General features: G+C 30.3%; 1 protein-coding gene across 1 annotated transcript in view; it reads left to right on the top strand.

Annotated features, from left to right (window-relative positions):
* The first annotated feature begins 1,417 nt into the window (after positions 1-1,417).
* The window catches only part of LOC142332860 (uncharacterized), a 113,608-nt gene continuing 93,223 nt past the window's right edge, over positions 1,418-21,802 (top strand). The window contains exons 1-2 of the mRNA XM_075379535.1: positions 1,418-1,721; positions 11,921-14,189. Of these exons, the coding sequence (XP_075235650.1) occupies positions 11,985-14,189 (2,205 nt within the window). The 5' untranslated portion in view covers positions 1,418-1,721; positions 11,921-11,984. The remainder of the gene's footprint in view (positions 1,722-11,920; positions 14,190-21,802) is intronic.

Below are 21,802 nucleotides of genomic sequence, written 5' to 3' on the forward strand. Positions count from 1 at the left end.
ATGATGATACAGATTAAATGAGGTTTCTTAGAATTGTGAAGCGTTGAACTGAGAGATATTGTTTAAGAGGGGATATTGTTACAATTTTGGTTAGTCTGTTATAGATCAGTTTGTTTTATGGTCGGTTTTTTAGGGTCTAGATAAGGTTAATATTTTAATAACAATTCAAGAATGAAGAGATTGGTTGAAATTGGAATTTGTTGTAAGCAGTAAATCTAAAAAAACTACCCGCTATATATTTTTGTTGGAATTCTGATATTTTTGTGTAAAAAAAGAAAAGTAACTGGTTGTATTTTTTTTTCAATTCTTTCAATAATTCCTGTTATTAAAATATATCTCAACTTTTTAAGAATTTTACGAGCGCCTTATTATTTTTTTTTTATAAGTTTTTCATGTCTGCTGTTCTTAATCTTTGGAAAGTTTATTCTTACAGTAAAAATTTAAGAATAAAAATAAATAATTATTATTGTATCTTGAAAGGTCTATTTTATTTTATTTAAAAATCTTTTTCCCGTATTTTGGCTATATTTACGAATTATTTAATACGATAAATGTATTTGTAAAGGTTGTAAATTTTGTTTAAAAAATATATTTAAATTGCTATGTATTTAATTGCCTGGATGCACTGGTAATAAGCAAAGAATCTTGCCCAGTACACTGATCAATAAAAATATTCCTGGATTTGTATAAAATATTTTAATGATCTCGTTTGCGTCTGTGCTGTCCAGATATTGACGAATTTGCCCGACAAAGAGGCATAGCTATTAACGCAATGAGTAAATGAGAGACAGAGAATATTTCTCAGCGAAAGACCTTGCTTGCATGGAAACAATGCTGCCAAATTAGATCTTAAATTACTGGAAATGATGGATTTGGTTTCTGATAATAATAAGCGTATGTGACACTTGTATTAAGTACTTTCTGAATAAAAACTTTACTGCGAACACTTGAAAGTTAACTAATAGTAAATTTAATACCTTTTTCCTAGTTCTATCATTGTTACCAACAGTTTATTGAATACCCACCTTCCAGAAAAGGATCGGGTACAAAAATATTAATGGTTTAAATGCTTCTCTCTTTAATGAAAACGCCTCCAAATCGATTAACAAACAATACTAGATCAAATTTTCTCATGTTATACAGTAGTTAAGTATTTAAAGTATAATCATCCGTTCTTAACTTGTTATCAGTTTTTTCAGGAAATAAAATTGAAATGAGAGTTTAAAGGTAAATGAATTACGAATAAAGCGGACTGAATGCTATTCCAAGCAGTAGTCAGTGATAAAAAGTGATTAGTGACTGCGTCCAGGGATTCAGAATTTGGAACTAACTACAACAAAGGGGAGATAAATTTACTTCAAATTAGTCCAATTTGACAGAATATAAATTTAATGTTGGTAGCAATGAGTACGCACAGTTGAGTAGATGATGGAGATTGCTGTTTTTCGTTTATTTATGTTAATGAATATTTCTGGTTAGTGTAAAATTTCGATTATAGGATGAACTTTGTAATTTTATTAAGTGGCTAGTGACTGTTGGAATTTTAATAGAAGCTATTTGTGGTGATTGGTGTGTGATAAACGATGAAGAACGAAGAAAATAACCTCGAAAATGGGGAAGCCGCCTGTCTTCGGAATGGAACAACAAACAATGATGTGAATGATCAGTTTTGTATTTAATGGATGCACGTTCCCCATTATTAACTATTAATTAACGGTTTGGTATGTTGTTACGTTTATTACATCATTTATAATTAGTGTTTATGTTAAAGATTCAAGCAATTAATGTAAAACAGGATCTAAATTTTTGGCTAGAATGGGTAACTAAATATATCGCTGCTCACATATATACGCTACCGTCTCTCTAAATAAAAGTTTCCTTGTTTTAATTGTTACTAAAATCTGCTTTATGATTATATTTCAAATATGTCATTCTTACTAGTAGAGTTTCCTCTTTGATATTTATTTTTTTATTTAATATTTTCGCTGGTAAAACTTATGTGTAATTATTTTGAAGTTATAAAAAGTAACCTAATGTGGGCATGTGTATTGAAAATTAATTTTCTCTAGTAAATTTGGTTTTCTTTATTTCTAGGCTTCTAATTACTTGTTTTGATAAGTTTCTGTTAAATCTCTTATTGATAACTTGTATAGGTAAAAATTTTTAACATCTAATAATGTTTGATTTGAAATAAACAGTAATTAAAAATGTATTTTTAATTGAATTATTAGTATTGTATAAATTTTTAAAATAATAGAATTAAATAATAAGAGGTGAATCCAAAGAACTGGTGTAGAATTTAAAAAAAAGTTAATTTTATTAATATTTTGTTTGTAAATACTCTGAGGTTCTTAATTTGAAAACCAAGTGCTATTTCATTAAGTAACAGTATGTATTCAATTTTTAAATATATAGTAATTAACTATGCCATAGTATTTTCCATATTTGTTTGGAGAGTTGAAAATACTTTTTGTTGTTAAGTATTAAATTTGCATATTAGGATGAGTTATTTTTTCACTATAGTAATATAATTATGTTTAAAACTTTAAGGTTTGGGGTTTAAAAATAATTTTGTTCTGTAGGTTGTAACATATTTTGGCTTTGATATTTTTTTATTTTTAAGGTGTACAATAAATAATAATTAATTATATACCCATCTAGTCAGTATTTTAATATTATAGTGCATCGCATGTTACCTTTATAATCTAAAATTGATGTCACTGCCACTGAGGTATTAAAATTTGTTCTGATTTCCTTGTTAGTTAATCTGGAAGTCTACTGGATATCTTTACTCTCAACTTATTTAGTTTGGATACAAGATAGGTATGTCTTTTTATAATGAAGTGGTACTATATGGATAATTTGTTACATCCTAGACTTCTCAGGCCCAAATATGTTATTTATTAAAATATCAGTGATATTTGAAAATGTTAATAAAACATTATTATACTATTAGAGTTAAAATTTCATTGGTATAGTTAGGCCTTAATCCCTTATGTTGTCTATGGAAAGACATTTTTTTTCTGAACGTCTCACTTGTGCAGTAATTTAATTGCATTTGATTTCTCATCCTTTTATGTAGAATACCAAAAACTAAACCACTAGGGACAAATGATATTATAGTTTTTTTAAATTTATGTGTATTTAGCAAGCAATTCCTGACTAGTCAAGTAGATAACCCAACTAGTTGGGTTATCTACTTGACTAGTTTACTTGACTACTTTACTAGTTGGAATATTTAATTCTTAAATATTGTTTGATTGCTGAATTATGTTGCTCTGTACTGAGGTGTTAGGAATTAGCCCAGATTTTAAAGGGTAATTGAGATTCAACAAAGTCCATTTTAAGTCTGTTAAACTTCTGTTACTGGGCCGGTCACCTGATTAAGATAATTGATTCAGAAAAGTTAAAATAAAACAACTTTAAAACAAAGTTGAGATTCGTTGGAATTGGATGTATAGAGATACTTGTGCATTCTTGGTTTGGGGGAGGGGCTCTTTTTTTCTCAAAATTTATTCTATATTAATACCTGTATAATTTAAAACATTTTTGCAGATTATTTATTTACTGCACACACTCAAGGCTTGTTTGTTTATATGATATGTATGACGGGAGTTCAGAAAGTAACCTCCATTTGGCTATAAATAAAAAACCTGCACAAATTAAAATGTTTTTTTTTTTTTTTTTTTATGTAACTTAACGCTAGCAGCTTTAACAACTTAAAACTTAGCTTATAACTATTTTTAAACATAGTCATCATTTAAATTCAAGCACTTGTCATTGCGTTTCACTGATTTACAAATACTTTCTTCATAAAATTCAGCCACCTGAATACTTACCCAACCTTTCATGGGATTTTTAAGTTGATTGTTGTCGTCATGGAAGTTTCCGTGTGTAAATTGGGTATAGATAAATTCTTTTTCTTATGTACAATATATATAAAATGGCTTAAAGTCTCTATTGTAAAGCAAGAGAACACACAGTGAGCTATTTCTTTTGGTCCAAATCCAAATGGACTTGGACACACAACATAATCTTTTAAGGTATTCTCCCCCTCTACTATTTAAATTTAACATGAATCATAATTACATGTGTATCATTTAAAAATAAAGCAAACAAAGGCCGACCAGTTGTATAGTGTTTAGCATGTGGCTTCTAGATAAACAGATCTTGGATTCAATTTATTTTCACTTCATTCATCGTATCTTCATTAAAATATGCGCATAGAATGTCCAAAGTTACAATATTTCCAAAAATATTATCCGTAGCCTAAAAAAGCTAATTAAGAAGTATGGTACTCTTAAAATTATAAGTTAGAAATCCCTGTCATCAGTTTAAAACAGCTGATTGTAAATTTTAATACACTACATTATCATTCATGTAATAATAGCTTCCTCTTAAGGATAATGTGCTTTTTACATTAGTAAAAGCGAAAATAGACTATATTATTTTTTGTTTAAATGCCATTCGCACTCTTATAAATTAATTCTTTTTTCTTTATCACTTTTTTTGACCAAGCTAATTGAGGAACTCTTGTTCTAACTCCCAATGATTTACATTTCATATCTCTCTCTCTCTCTCTCTCTGTGTGTGTGTGTGTGTGTGTGTACACACACATGTGTGCTCCATCTACAGCAAGTGGGTTTTCAAATTTTTCTGTGAGATTCCACATTACTAGCCAGAAAGGCATATGAGTAAAATTTTTCATGGAATTTTCCATTTTGAAATGGTGGCTGATATTTTTATATTTAAGGGATGATGGAGAAGAAATATGTAGTAAAGGAAGAATGCCAAGAAAGGTGAAAAATAATCCAGATATTTTATTTGCTGTTAGATGTAACAGTAAATATATAAATAAATATATATGTACAGAAAGAGAGAGAGAATAAGTTTGCAAAAGTTATGTTTTATGAAAATGTTTAAAATTCTTTATTTATTGATAAAAAACTGATTAATTATGTGACACAATACACTAAAAGACTACAATTTCAAACTTAAGTATATTTCATTCAAAAGGTTTTAAAAATATGTACTGTAATTACTGTTGACATCAACTCATACTTTCACGTTGATAATTTCTACACAATTTCCGCACTGATGTAGAACAGACTTTCTTTGACAATTTTTTCCAGCTTGGATCAATGTATGTTGGTTCTTGTATATGGCATCTTTCAGATGACTCAGCAAATAAAAAATCAGGGTGGGAGCTCTAAGGAACTTGAAAACTATAAACTTTGATTAATTAGATATTCATTAATAAATTTAATTTCAGCGTAATTGAAATTGCAGTGTTGCATATACTGCTACACTTGTAACCACTGTTTCTATCTGTTAGTTTTTAACAAAGAACAAAGTTTGTTATAAACTTATAGTAATATTCAGTAGTTAATATTTATATATCTGTAAAAAAAAAAAATAAATAAAAATACAAGTCTTATTTACTGTTCATTGAGAAATTGGTCATTACATTCTATTTTTCCGAAAACATAGATCTGTATGCTCTCTTTTTTTATTACTGTCAATGTATCCAGAAGGATGAGACCATGCTTCATCTAAATAAAAAACTGTTGAAATATTTATGCTATTATAAATGAAGACTCATTATCCATGTTAAGTCAGGTTCTCAAAGTTCATTTTTTGAGTCCGATGTTGGTGTCACTTTGGCTTTTTTGTAGCTTTATAAACAATAAAATGAAAATCCCAACCTATTGAGAAAATTGGCTGAGTGATTTTTCTGAAGAATGTAAATTACAACTAATTGATGTTCTGGAAAATTTCATGTAAAATAGATCTCTGATCTATCTGACCATTCATTATATTGATCGATCTATAATCTATCCCTTAATTTATTAAAAATAAGTGGTTGACCGGCCACTTAAAGATAAGATATATTTGTTTCAGTAATAAGTAGTATTAACAAGACAGATAACTGAAAAAGTATGAGGGTAAGCCAATTATTATCCGCAATGTAGTTATAAATTTTATTGCAATACAAATAGGAAACTTACATGTACATCATTTTTCAACATAGTCCCCTTACATTTCAATGCACTTGGTCCATCGTTGTATAAGCTTCCTGATGCCCTCATAAATGAAGGTTTTCGGTTGAGCTGCGAGCCAGGAATGCACCGCTTCTTTCACTGTTTCGTCCAAGGTAAACCGACGGCCCCTTAATGCCTCTTTGAGTGGACAAACGAGTAGTAGTCAGAAGGAGCAAGATCAGGACTATACGAAGGAAGAGCCAGTACTTCAAAGTTGAGTCTCTGGAGTGTTTCGTCAGTGTGGGCAGCAGTATGTGGACGGGCATTTGACGTGCAACAACACAACACCTCTTGACAGCAGTCCTCGGTGTTTGCTTTCACTGTAACGTGTACTGTTTATTGTCGTGCCCCTTTCCTCATAATGTTCCAGTACTGGGCCTTGTGAGTCCCAAAAAACCGTAAGCATCAGTTTCCTTGCGGATGATTGGGTCTTGAACTTTTTTTTGGAGGGCGAATTTGGATGTTTCCATTCCATATGCTACTGTTTACTCTCCAGCTCGTAATTATCGATCCATGTTTCATCACCGGTGATAATTCTGTCTAAGAAGATGTCCCGTTCGTTACCATAGCGATCCAAATGTTTTTGGAAGATGTCCAAGCGCGTTTGTTTATGCAACTGTGTGAGTTGTTTTGGGACCCATCTTCCATAGACTTAATGAAACCCAAGTCTATCGTAGATGATTTCGTAGGCAGAACCGTGACTAATTTGCAGATGATGTGCTACTTCATCAATAGTTACTCGTCTGTCTAAGAAAACCATGTCACGTGCAGATCAATGTTTTCCTCATTTGTGGCTGTTCACGGTCGTCTGGCTCCTTCATCATGCTTCATCATGCAAACGGTCGCTTGTGCGACCGTTTTTGAATTTTTCAATCCATTTGTAGACACTGTTGCGGCAACATACTGTTCCCGTGCTGTACCAAAAGTCTTTGATGAATTTTGGTCCCTGATACACCTTTTGACCACAAAAAACGGATCACTGAACGTTGCTCTTCTTTGGTGCAAACAGAAAGCGAAGCGGCCATGGTTAACCGCAGGGCAGTGGTAATGGAACTAACCTAGCAGCATCAAACCTGCACAGACATAACAGCAATTAAACCATGCATGCATCATCCAAGCAACACGACAGTACTACCAACATAAACAAAAATATAACTAAATTGCGGATAATAATTGACTTACCCTTGTAATAAGGGAAATTTTATTTTATTCAGAAATTCTGTGAAAGAAAGTAAGAACCTGCGGTGATATCCTATTTGTAAGGTGAATTACAGTCTTGTTTAAATATACCTTTGTTGCAGACATATGAACTTTAGCAAAAGAAATAATAGTAATTTGACTTGAATTCCAGAAAAATAGTACAATCTTGTTTTTAAGCAATTAGAATTAGATTGCCTTGTTTAAATACTGTTAATTTAAATTACATAAAACATTTATTAGAGATTCTTGTAGTGGATGCTGTAAAGATATTAATGTGCAATGAGCACATTAATAATGTGTAAATGGGCCAATTTACTCTCACCTTAAATCACCGTTTAATAACCAATTGGTCTGTCATAATATTTAAATGTTTTTTGTTTAATTCAAAATATTATTTCTAACATTATTGCATTTAATATTAGGTGTATTAAACTTTAATAGCGTATTTAATTAGAAAAAATAATATAAAATTGTAGATCTTCTACATGATTGTAAAATATTACGTTTCTCGAACTAAAGGTTTTGCAAATCCCTTAATTGTTTAGACGTGTCCAAACATAGGGTAGTAGGCCTATAATATTGATGTCCAACTATGTGATGAACAGTCTCATGCTGTAGTAATGAAATTACCAAAGGATTGAAATCCTTTGGTGTGTGTGTGTGCATGTGCATGCACGTGTTACTGGAGTTTCGATGATTAATCTGTAATACTTTTTTTGCACTATAACACAAATGAGTATTTCTTGCCTCCAACTGGTCCTGAATTTGATTATCAAACAAGGGTTTAGTGTTTTTTTCATAATTTATTATAAAAAAATGTTCCCTGCAATGGAACATATGTTTGTTTAGTGAATAAATATATAAAATAATAGTGTTTATAAAAATCTAGAAGAATTTTGATATAAATCTATAGAATTGGGCCATAAATTGCTGTTTAATGATTTCAAATAAAGTGTAAAGTAACATGAAATTCAGATAAAAAATATTTTTTATTTGAGAGCAATGGGTATTTAAAATAAAATATTAAATAATTTATATTTAATCCAATATTTCTATTCTTATGCAATCAGTGATATATATTGAAAAAAATTAATCCTGCAAACACAGATTATCAGTTAAAAAAAGTAATGGTTTAAACCTAGGAACAGTCTAATATTTTAGGTAAATCGCATTTTTTTTTGTATTAATGGGTTAACTAGCCCTAATATCTGCATTGCATTTTTTGACTACTCTTACTTCCAGCCTTGGGAACTGTGCTGCTACACTCTTTCAACCTGAAATTTTTGCCATACTAAAGTTTGTGTATCTTTTTTAAGAGATGAAATGCTACTTATTTAACTATTAATTAATATGTAATAGTTAACTGTTAATGTAGTATGTCTATTTTTCAATATGAGAAATATTAATATATATGTTACTTTGAATAAGTTTGTAAATCATTCCTGATGTCTAATCTGATATGATGGAACCACCACAGTGCACCATAATGTGAACTGACATGAAACATCAGCCAGCCTTAAAACAGTCGAGCATTCTCAGCAACAATTTCCTTGCCATGCTTACGAAGGAAAATAAGTAGAGTGAAGTGTTTTTCTGTCATCATCTTCACTGAGTTCAATTTACTGTTACTAATCATTTATGAAAAAGGGGAAGTTCCATCAGACTTCAAAAAAAGTGTTATAGTCATGATACCAAAGAAAGCAGGAGCAGGTAAATGTGAAGAATACAGAACAATTAGTTTAACTAGTCACGCATCAAAAATCTTAACTAGAATTCTATACAGAAGAATTGAGAGGAGAGTGGAGGAAGTGTTAGGAGAAGACCAATTTGGTTTCAGGAAAAGTATAGGAACAAGGAAAGTAATTTTAGGCCTCAGATTAATAGTAGAAGGAAGATTAAAGAAAAACCAACTGAGATACTTGGCATTTGTAGATCTAGAAAAGGCATTCGATAACATAGACTGGAATAAAATGTTCAGCATTTAAAAAAAATTAGGGTTCAAATACAGAGATAAAAGAACGATTGCTAACATTTACAGGAACCAAACTGCAACAGTAATAATCGAAGAACATAAGAAAGAAGCCGTAATAAGAAAGGGAGTTCAACAAGGATGTTCCCTATCCCCATTACTTTTTAATCTTTACATAGAACTAGCAGTTAATGATGTTAAAAAACAATTTAGATTCGGAGTAACAGTACAAGGTGAAAAGATAAAGATGCTACGATTTGCTGATGATATAGTAATTCTAGCCGAGAGTAAAAAGGATTTAGAAGAAACAATGACGGCATGGATGAAGTCCCACACAACTACCACGTGAAAATAAACAAGAACAAAACGAAAGTAATGAAATGTAGTAGAAATAACGAATATGGACCACTGAATGTGAAAATAGGAGGAGAAAAGATTATAGAGGTAGAAGAATTTTGTTATCTGGGAAGTAGAATTATTAAAGATGGATGAAGCAGGAGCGATATAAAATGCCGAATAGCACAGGCTAAATGAGCCTTCAGTCAGAAATATAATTTATTTACATAAAAAATTAATTTAAACGTCAGGAAAACATTTTTGAAAGTATATGTTTGGAGCGTCGCTTTATATGGAAGTGAAACTTGGACGATCGGAGTATCTGAGAAGAAAGGATTAGAAGCTTTTGAAATGCGTGCTATAGGAGAATGTTAAAAATCAGACGGGTGGATAAAGTCACAAATGGAAAGGTGTTGCGGCAAATAGATGAAGAAAGAAGCATTTGGAAAAATATAGTTAAAAGAAGAGACAGACTTATAGGCTACATACTTAGGCATCCTAGAATAGTCGCTTTAATATTGGAAGGACAGGTAGAAGTGAAAAATTGTGTAGGCAGGCCGCGTTTGGAATATGTATTACAAATTGTTAGGGATGTAGGATGTAGGGGGTATACTGAAATGAAACGACTAGCACTGCATAGGAAATCTTGGAGAGCTGCATCAAACTAGTCAAATGACTGAAGACAAAAAAAAATCATTATACCAGGTAATGAAATGATGATGATATTCAGTCCTACAAATGATACCTTCTTTATATTAAGAGATTGGCTGTTTATTGAACATCAGCATTTTAAGAAAAAGAAAATTTACCACCAATACGTCACATGAAACATTTTTGGTATAAGAGAAATATTAAATAAAATGTTTAAAAAAGATTGAATTGAAATATAATGAAGATTTAAATTTATCCGTAGAAGAATCGCATAGTAGTGGCAATAGCAGAAACTTAAATGCTGATTCAGAAAGGAACTGAACTTGGATGAGTTCTGCCCTATTGCTTTGCAACTTGTAAATAGAAGAAACAACAGGAATTGAAGGACAGATTTGAAAGATAATTAACTATTCAAGAAAAAATGATATAAATACTAAGATTTGCTTTGCTGATGAGATTTTCCTTTTGACAGAAACCACAAGTGAGTTTGAAGAAATATTGATGCCATGGATTCATTGCAAGAAGAAAAATTCAGTTCAAAAATAAATGTAATGAAATGTAACAAAGAAGTAGGATAACAAGGAATTAAATAAACAATAAGGTAGAATATCATAATACGCATCAGAAGATGCGCACTTTTGTTATGCAGAAAATAAAAATTATAAAGGACGTATGAAATACGGTATAGAACAATAGCAGACTGGCTTAAGCAAGGCATAATTTAAAAAAAAAGAAGTCTGCTAATATCAAATATAAATCTTAGAATTAAAAAGAAATTGTTTAAAATATTTGTATGAAGTGTAATATTTTATGGTAGTGCGACATGGACAGTGTTGAAAGAAGAAAGGAAAAAATGAAAGCTTTTGAAATGTGTTGTTACTGAAAGATGTTGAAAACTAAATCGGTTGATAAAATACAAGATGTTGAGTCCAGAGTTCTAAGATTCAAGTCCTAGTAAAGGTAGTTGCTTTTATGAATTTGAGTGTTAGATTCTGGATACCAGTGTTCTTTGGTGGTTGGGTTTCAATTAACCACATTGCAAGATGTAATAATAGTGTTGTATAAGGACAGAAAAGACTAGGATCTAACCGGTCTAAATACCTTACAATTCAAATTTCAGGCAACTTTTTGGGGATTTTCTTTTATCAAATAATAAATTAAATTGCATTGGTAATAGAGAATATTGGTTTTTGTTTTATATTTACAAGTATTTGAGAAATATTAATGGTATTATGTGAAACTAGATTTATGAAAAATGGCTTACAGCTTAGAAAGTTAATGGTCACTATTTAAAACAGAGACAAAAATAATCTAACAGTTAATGTATTGGAGATAATCATGACAACAAAAATCGGTCCATGAAATGGTTGTTTATTAATTTCATTTGCATTGACCGTTTTATAAGTCTGATTAAATTTTTATTATGGTAACTGAACGTATAGTAAAAAAGTTACTGTAGATATTTAAGTGTTTTATATATATTTTTTCTTTTTCATAACTTTGTCTTTTAAATATGCCATATTTTATGTGAGTTGGCTTTAATTGGATCTAAATCAGTAGTAACTTGAAATGAATAAATATTTTTTGGATTATATTACCATATTTGTCAACGTTATTTTGAAAAAATTGTGCTTGTTTAGTTAAGGTAATGATTTTAATTTTGAATTATTTTTTTAATGTTGTTATTTTATCATTTAATCGATTGTTTTTAATTTGTTTACAGGTTTTTTCTTTTTGAGGTAGACATTTAATTCTGCCAGAAAATAGAACAAAAACCGAACAAAACTATGGATGATCCATACATCATAAGAAGAATCGGTGATGTTACTATTGAACGTGTATTACCTAAACATGATGATCAGACTGCTGCTTCAGTAACGCCGGCTATGATGTCTAAAGAAACTGTTACTTCTAATAAAACTATGTCTAATGACATTGTTCACGGCGATAGTCAGCAACAGTTTATGAATAATGAAAATAATATTGCAGATAGCGGTAAAGAAATAATGGAAGGTGATGGTGAGGGTGGGGGAGAAGGAGGTGGTGGTGGCGGCAGCGAAGAGGATGATGAAGATGAAGGTGTAGGCATTAATAAATATGAAAGTAATTTTTATAAAGGACATCATAGTAGTATGGATAATTATTCGCCTGGAATCAGTAGCGCATCGATATTCAGCGGTTTAAACGAACAACAGTACGGTATTAATATTACAAAAGACTGGAAATTAGGTAGTGCTGTTAGTCTAGATATGGTTAAACCAACAGCGGCATTAACTCAACCGACTGGAATACATAGTTTGCCAGAATCAGATGATATACAAGAATTAGCACCTGTCGGATCGAATTCAATTAAAAGTATTGATAATCCATTATTAATGAATAAAATCGATAATTTATCGTCTTCATCAAATATGAATATCGGCATGGATTTCAATCCGATGAACTTGCCAGGAAGAAGTGTCTCCAGTGATCGGCAACATCTGCAACAAATACCGATCGATAATAGTTTCGGGCAGAATAATTTACCGCCACCATCTTCTGCGTCACAGCAACATTTAATCGGTGCTAATATCGAGAATAACACTTATAACAACAGTTTAAATTCTGAAAAAACAAATAATATGGTTACACAAAATCATTCATCGTCATCATCAGTACCATCGACATCGTTTATCGATGGAAATATCAATAGTAATAATTTTATTGGTAGTAATAATAGTAATATTAATAATGATGGACAGAATTTTAGTATTAATAGTGGAATAAATGATGGTAATAACAGGTACGATTGTAATACAAATATTGTACAAAGTGATTATAACAATTCACACTTGAATAACAGTATTGGTAGTTTTAGTTATTATAATAGCAGTAGTATTAGTAGTAATAATAACAATAGTAACAGTAATAGTGATTTATGCAGTAAGAAAGATTATGTCGGTGGTACATTCAGTGGTAATTCTACAGTGACGTGTGTTAGTGGTGGTGCAAATACTTCTAATCCATCGTTGATTGATTATAACTTACCATCCGGCAATTGTAATGCCGGTAATAATAATTATAATTTAAATAATACATCTGGTAATCAGGATTTTAATAATTTTGATTCATCGATTGAAAAACAACATTACAATTATAATGTTAACGATATCGGTGTACGACATTCAAATTTTAATGTCGGTAGTAGTATGAATATGGATTATAAAATGGGAGGCAACGTTAGTCTAGATGTTGTTAAATCTACATCGTCGACATCATCATTATCGACTATAAATATAGACGGGTGTGACACGTCATCACATTCTTCATCGTCAACGTCACAGTTAAACCGAGTGGATGACAATCAGATGTTTAATCCTAGTTCTGTCGGTAATTCTTTTTATAACAATAGTCAAAATAATAATAGTAATAATGACAATTTATCAGTAAATCAACAGTTGGGAAGTGATGGATCATCATCAGAATTTAAAATCGGAACCGGTGTAAATGTAAATACAGCGACGACAAAAATGATGTCAAAAATAATGACCGATGATTTATCAAACAGAAACGAAAAATCACCGGCTAGTAATGCACCTTCAACGAGACCGTCGTCTGTTAATTCTTTTACAGATAATGATGATTATAAAAAATGTTTAAATAATGAATTTCGTCTGGGTAGTGGCGTTAGTCTTGATATAGTTAGACCAAAAATGGATAATAAAGATATCAAAGTTAGTTCTGATATAAGTATTAATATTGTTAGACCAAATAATGAAGTTTCACCCCAAGATTGTTTAAATAGTGGTAATATAAATAATGTTGATAATAAAAATGATAACGAGAATGCAATTGAAACGTTGAAATCGTTAGAAATGTTACAAGATGTTAATGATAAAGATGGTAGTATTGATGAACAAAAGAAGATTATTAAATTAGAAAATATTCTAGAAGATGAATTAGATCCTGAAGAAGAAGAAGAGATGTTTGACAATATGGAAGATGATGAAAGGGTAATTATAGATTTTTACTTTATTTTAAAATTAAGAAAAATTGACCTTTTCCATTATCTGTCTTCATCATATTTTTATGATTTTAAAGTACTGTTAAAAATACTTTAATCTTCATTCTGGAGGTCAGTAGAACAAAATATCATGAAGTATTCTTTTTAATAAATCACCGCCATTGTGTTGGTGTCCCCACATAATCTCACAGAGGCTAGTCGATCATCATGCGATTGATTCTTTACAGCGTGAAAATATTGTTTATATCTTTGGTAGTCAAACTTTTTTATTTATGTTTTTGTCTTCACTAGATTTTAATAAATTCTTTGCCATTGATCGTTATTTCTGATTTATTGATAACTGATGGGAGGTCAGAAAGTAAATTGCACCTGTATGAAAATAGTCCCAAACTGCAAGTTTAGGGGACTTATTTATTTGAAGGTACTTTTCAACATATAAAATTTATTAAAAAAACTTGTCGTTATATAACAACACGTGTTTTACTGCAAAAAACTGCTATCCAACATATGAAAGTTGCCATGTATCAGATCTGAACTGTAGATTGAAAGATCCTGCACTTTTTAGTTGAATTTTTACGATAAAACTTGAGTTGCCTGTAATATATATTATGTCATTAACACGCATAAGTTATGGCATTTATCAGTTGTTCTGGTGCTGCTCTTTGATGGTCCTTGAACATGAAATAAGATGTACAACTTGATTATAATATAAAAAGTCAGAAATACCTTTTTAATCGAGGGAATCATTATTTTGTGTTTTTTTATATATTGTGCAGGAGTGTTTCTATTCACAATGAATATTGTTTTACTTCTGATGAAAAATGGACTCGTCTCTACTTTTGATATTGTCTGAAAATATTTGTCCTTTCTTATAGTAACGATCCAAAAATTAAAATGTGTCAGACAAATAAGCCACGCACTTGGTTACATGTACTTTTTAAAATTTTACACTTGGTATAGTGTAACATGTGTTCTATCTCACTTCTGTAATAATTCTTTTGTTTTTCATGAATCAGGTAATTTTATCAAAGTTGTGGGATTCTCTGTTGGTGATAATAGTCAATATCTGCCTCTAATGTAGAATGATGTATAGCAATTGCTTAGTGTGAAACTGCATCGATACCGTATGTTTCAAGTAACTGATGGATTTCAATGAAGGTTATACATCATTGCACAGACTTCCTATTTAGATGTTACTTGCGAAGGAACTCATTAATATTGGCCAATGACATTATGTTCTTGTGGGGGGGGGGGAGGGGGTATAGAATAATATAAGCAGTGTTATCAGAAATATATTTGGGTCAAAATATAGTAATAATGTACGGACTAACAACTTATTATTTGTCTTTTCTTCTTAGTACAACGCTAAGTTCGAAAAATAAAATCAGTTGTTAAAATTGTTTATTGCATTGAAAGCAGTTATGTTAATAAATACCTATAAAAAAATTACTTGATAATTTAAAATACATTGTAATCTCTTTACACAAAGTAGTAGTGTATGGACAGAACAGTCTTGTCATTTAAAAAAAAAATGGAGGTGCATACATATAATAAAAGACAATTTGAGAAAATTAAAGATTTATTATTACATTTTCAAAAATTATATACTATGATTCAACCAGCCTCTGATTAAAGGCTCATTTAATACATTAATAACATAAGAAACATAAAAAAGAAAACATCCCAGTAGAACACAACAAAAATTTTAAACTTAGTACATTCCACCAGAGCAAACGCATATAACAAAAAATACTTCACTCAGCTGTGCTTACCAATAAATCCACTCATTTCTTTCAGATTTTAACAAAATATTTTTTATAAAATACTTTGAAAACAAATATTAAAAAAAAAAATTTATAAATACCCATACGTAACATTCTAATGGTCCTGTATTCATTGTCTAGGATGTGTTGACGTACAATGAAAAATATCTCTGACATGCAATGGCTGAATAAATACTAAAATAACATTTTAATAGCATCTGACTTGATAACAAATCCCTTTCATTTAACGTATAAAAATTTCTCATAGTTAAACTGGGAATTTCCTTTTAACCTTATAAATATTAGTGCTTTTATTCTGTTCTAAACAAAGTTATAGAAAAGAATTACAAATTCTATTAATTGTTTGTTATACAACTCTCTTATTTTGAGAATTTATTTAAAAATAATAATTGTCTATGAAAAATAATAATTTTCTAATTTGAAAACATCTCCATTGACTAGCTTAAACCAAGTTCAGTCTTTTTGCAGAGTTATTATGCTTAACACCTATTTCTTTTTGCTTTAATTAATTCATCGCAAAAGCTTTGAGCTTGTAGGAATAAATATGGAAATGGAAGGATTTGAACCCAGAATGAAAGCACAAAATGCTACCACTCCACCACAGAGATCAACTGTGGTGATTTTTAATTAGCATTGAATGGATTTATGACATTTTATTCCTGTTTAATTCTGAAGACACATGATAGTATCATATAATCCTTACTTAACTTTATTATAACTTATCGTTAGTGTTTACCTAAAGAATAAGAACACAGTTCATGATATTACTGCGATTAGTTTATTTATTAATAATGACAGTCAGTTTTTTAACCTCTCGTGTCCAGATTAGGCACACTTACAAAGTATGTAGAAAATTTTTAATAATTGACATGCTTCTGTGTAGTATATCTTACAAACTTCTGTGTAAAAATTAATGTTTTTTGCACACAGTTTGCACTGATACAAACACATATATATATATATATATATATATATATACATATGTGTTTGCACTGATACAAACACATATATATATATATATATATATATATACATATATTAGCTAAGGATTACAATTGAAGAATTGTGTGATTAAATATGTAGAATAATTATAATTATCACTTACTATAATAATAATATTACTATAATTATTACTTATTTTTCACTTTCCATAAAAAAAGTATGGTGCATGTGTTTGTTGGTTGTATGTGCTCACATTTTTATTTTAGTTGCTATTGGTGCAGAGTGGACCAATGTGGTACATCGGGCAGCTGCACGGCACAAACAGCTATAAATGTTCAGGATTTTGAAGCTTTTCATTGTAAAAGTTTTTGTTGTTAGTAAGCTAAATTTGTGAATGTTATTTAGTTAACAATTGGCAAAAACATTTAATAAATTCTGTGTAATGAAACATAAACCATATAATATTTTCGTGACGAACTGTAGGCCGATCTTTTTTCTAGTATTAATAATAAACATTACATTAATATATTTATTAATTTAAATGTGTTATAAATAAGATAAAAATATATAGTATCTGTAATTCATCACTATAACAGTTGTCCTAAAAAAATGCTTATAATTGAACTTATTGTACGTTATGAATTAATTGATGAGTTTTTACCAATTAAACATTGTTCTTTGCTATTCTGTTCTTGGAAATTACTTCTTTGTTTTTTTTTAAGATAACCTATTGAAATTAAAATAAATTTTGTATAAAAAGTACTCTGTTTTTCATCTGATGTATTAATGCAATTGCAATATTTAATTACTTAATTATTATAATAAATTTAAAAAAAGAAATATTTACGTATATCTGCAAACAGAGTTTTATACAGTTATGTATTTTTTAAATTTTTATAACGATCTTTGTCAATATTAGTGAGCATTAAAAAAAAAATTTGCTACTTTGGCTATTGGAAAAGAGCAATTTTTTTATATTGATTTAAGCATTTAAGAATGGTATTAGGATATGTACAGTATTTCATTTAACAATAAGACTGAAAAATGTTCTGAATAAAAGAATAATTTTCATTAAAACAATTTGGAACCTTCAGTGAGATTATTCTGAAAGAGTTGTTTCATGTACTAGGTCAGTTCAGAAAATAACCAAACTTTATTTTTTTTTAATCTTTATTATTAATTTTACAGATTATTGATCCTTGTCCCCGTCAAAGTACTCCCTTCTCCTACTCAAACATTTTTCCCAGTGGCGTTTCCACTTCGTGAAGCAGTCCTGGTTAGCTTTATTTGAAATGGCCTTTAGGTCTATGATGAATTTGCATTAATGTCATCAATAGTTTCAAAATGGCATCCTTTCATCGCTGATTTTAATTTTGGAAAAAAGAAAAATCACAAGGAGCCAGGTCTGGTGAGTAGGTAGGCCGAGAGAAGTTAGCCATCTGATTTTTGACACAAAAAATTGACGAATTTACAAACCTGAATGTGCAGGCGCATTGTGGTGAAGGAACCATGAATAGTTGCTGTGCCACAACTCCGGTCTCTTTATGCGGATTTTCTCATGTAACCATAGTAAAACGTCTTGATAGTATACACAGTTCAGTGTTCCACCTTGAGTCAAGAATTCAAAATGCACGATTCCATTAAAATTGAAAAAAAAAACAGAGAACATCACTTTGACATTGGATTGAAACTCTGACGTGTTTTCTTGGAGTGTGGTGATCCTTTGCCAATCCATTGTGATGATTGAACTTTTGTCTCAGTGTCATAGCTGTAAACCCGGTTTTCATTATGATCCTTTGCATGAATGTTTAATTGTCATTGGCTTGTTCAAGAAGTTGCTGACAAACATTCATTCGATGTTCTTTCTGCTGTTCAGTCAAAATTAACGATATTTGTTGCGGGTGACTGAATTTTGCAGATTGATATGCTGTCGTGGCATACTTGATGCATCTACGTACTAGGGTGTAGTTAGAGCTTAAAGGTGGCAGGCGCGGGGTCTTTGATCTTCCGCGAGTAGGCTTTTAGTTTAGTTCCTGAGGGCAACGTTGTAGCGTTAGGTGTCAGCTGTCTTCTTCGGAAGGCAGAACTCAATACTATCTCTGGGTGAATTTACTGATGTAGGTGTCCATCGGTGGCATCTTACGTGGCCGGGCTGAACACTGTGGAATGTGATCATTTTGAGGGCAAGAAGATGTTCTCCGTTAAAGCCATTGATGGCAAGGAATGGAGGGGGTGGTGTAGCGACCTAACACGCTACGAGGCGGGATCTTCTCCCCTCGGGGGGGAATTGAGATGCTGTTCAGTCATCAAATGAGGAACAAACTTCACTGAACCTCTATGCGCGTTCATTTTTTCAGTCAAAATGTCACGGCATGATCCAGTTGAGATGCTAACCTCTTCTGCAAGTTCTCTCACAGTCAATTGGTGATTTGCATATACCAGATCATTGATTTTCTGAACATGGGTGTCCATGTGGACACCCATGTGGAAGTTCCTGCGTCGAGGGCCATCTTCAATTGACTGACCACTTTTAAATTATGAAAACCATTCATAACATTATGTACGACCCAGAGCATCACCACTGTAAGATTGTTTCAAAAGTTGAAATGTTTTCCCCAGTTTCAAGAAAACGTTTCTTGTATCGTTGCTCCTGAAAATTGCACATTATAAATATCGTTACTTACACTTAAATACGTTGGATTCAAATAACAATAACACAAAAACTAAATGAGATATCAACAATCCAAGAACATGTGGTTTCAGAGAAGGTTATGCGGAATACAATTCTGCCAACTGTTCATCACTAAATGTCTCCATCGGCATGTAATTAAACATTTTCGGTTATTTTCTGAACAGACCTTGTAAGTAGGAAGTATTGCGCTTGTCTGTGTGGCTGTTTCATAGTGAAGCAATGAGAAGCTTGTTTTTCAAAAATCTGAAACTGCCAATAGTTTTGATATGGATTTTTCTTCCCTTCACAACTGTTTTTCTATTCTGTTAGTTGAAGTTTTGTACCAAATTAGGGATGTTACAGCATATAGATAAAAAAATTTCACTATTACAAAATAATTTTTTTATGATGAACTTGCATAATTACTAGGATTTTTTTATATTTTTAAATTGAAAAACTGTCTAGAATGATCCAGAAAAGAACAAGGTTTAATATAGTATAAAACTCAAATATTTTTGTTAAGTGATTAATAAGTTATAACTTACAAAAAAAAAGTTTTGTGGTAATTACCATATCAGTCAGTAATTGCATAAATTTGCTGATATTTCTAGAAATAAATGTGATTTTCAAAACTAAAAGATTCACAAACTTTTGCCATACTGTGATAAATGTAACCCAGAAGTATATGCATTAAACTACTAAATACCATTGTATACTTGATCCACATTTATCTGAATTTATTGAACAAAAATTTTGAATTGGAACACTGATATTAATTACAGTTTGTATATTGTGGGTTGTACAAAAATTCATGAACTCAACACACTTTAACATTATAATTATTAACCATAATGATCAAGGTAATTAGATTAAGTGTGCTATATTTATATAAAACAAAATTCTGTTAGTCTAAATTTGTTATAATTTAAATAATAAAAATTATCAATGTCAGTGAATTTTCTGGAACCATATTTTCTTTTATATTGAATATTTATTAAAATTAATTTTTTAAGTGCTCAAAATAATATGAAGAACTTACTCAAAATATACTAAGTTAACAAGTGATATAAAATTTGAAATCCATTGAGTTAACATGGTTTTACCAAATTTTATTAATTTTTTGTTAATTTTATAAACTTTTAACAGATAGAACTATCAAACAAATATTTAGTCTTGTTATAATTTTTGAAATTCTATCAAAATAAGAAAATAAAAATTATATGTTAATAGTTCAGTTTATTTAGAATTATGTAACTCTACAGATATAGTTAGTTAAACAGATTTGAAGTAGTATTCTGTACTGTTAATACATTGTTTTTCCCACTGTTGGAACATGTTGTGGGTATGTTTCATTGACGACTGTTGTAGGTCCTGTAGCAAATGTTGGAGTCCTATTTTCATGTCAAAATCTTTACTAATTTGTAATTCTGCTACTTCATGGATGGTCTTCCAATCACTTTTGCACACCAGAGCTCTCTCAATATAAATATCATAGGAAGATATTGATGACTACCTAGATTCTAAAACATCTTCAATGAATGTTTTATCTGATTTGAAATGCCGGTAGTCCAATTATAACTCTGGGTTAGGCATACATATTATTCCTTATACGTTTTTGTAAACATCTTGTCTAGTTTTAAACAAAAATTCCACATTAACACGGCCTACAAGATTCTTAATTTTCTTTATATCAAAATTGCCTCAAATATGTATTCATAACTTCACTTACACGCTTCATTACTGGAAATAAAACATTAAACAGTAATGGATCAAACAGTATATTCTAAAGAATTCTAATATGCAGTGTTACTGATGATGAGTATCAGTTCACTAAGACATTATTTCAAAAGTTATTCTAAAGTTGAATTATAACAAGAGGTACAATGGTTTTTTTTAAAAAAGAAGACTTATTTCTTTTATTTAATTAATTTTTTATTTAACTTCTATCATTTCAGAATTATGAAGAGTTTTTGTTTTTCCTTGTTAAATAAAACGTAAATTAGATCCAGTTCAAGCATTTCTACTTGCGTACGAGGTGACTTATTTTTCCCCATCCAATTAATGAAGTCTGTTATTTACGTTTAAATTAATTAATGTGCAACAATGTAAACAAATTTAAATTAAGAATGTGCATTAATGTGCAACAAAATGTTGTAATGAAACAGTGAAATGGTTTGATTAGCATATTCCAAATCACATGATGTA

The sequence above is a fragment of the Lycorma delicatula genome, chromosome 12 (assembly GCF_047948215.1).
Source record: "Lycorma delicatula isolate Av1 chromosome 12, ASM4794821v1, whole genome shotgun sequence".
Lineage (NCBI taxonomy): Eukaryota > Metazoa > Arthropoda > Insecta > Hemiptera > Fulgoridae > Lycorma > Lycorma delicatula.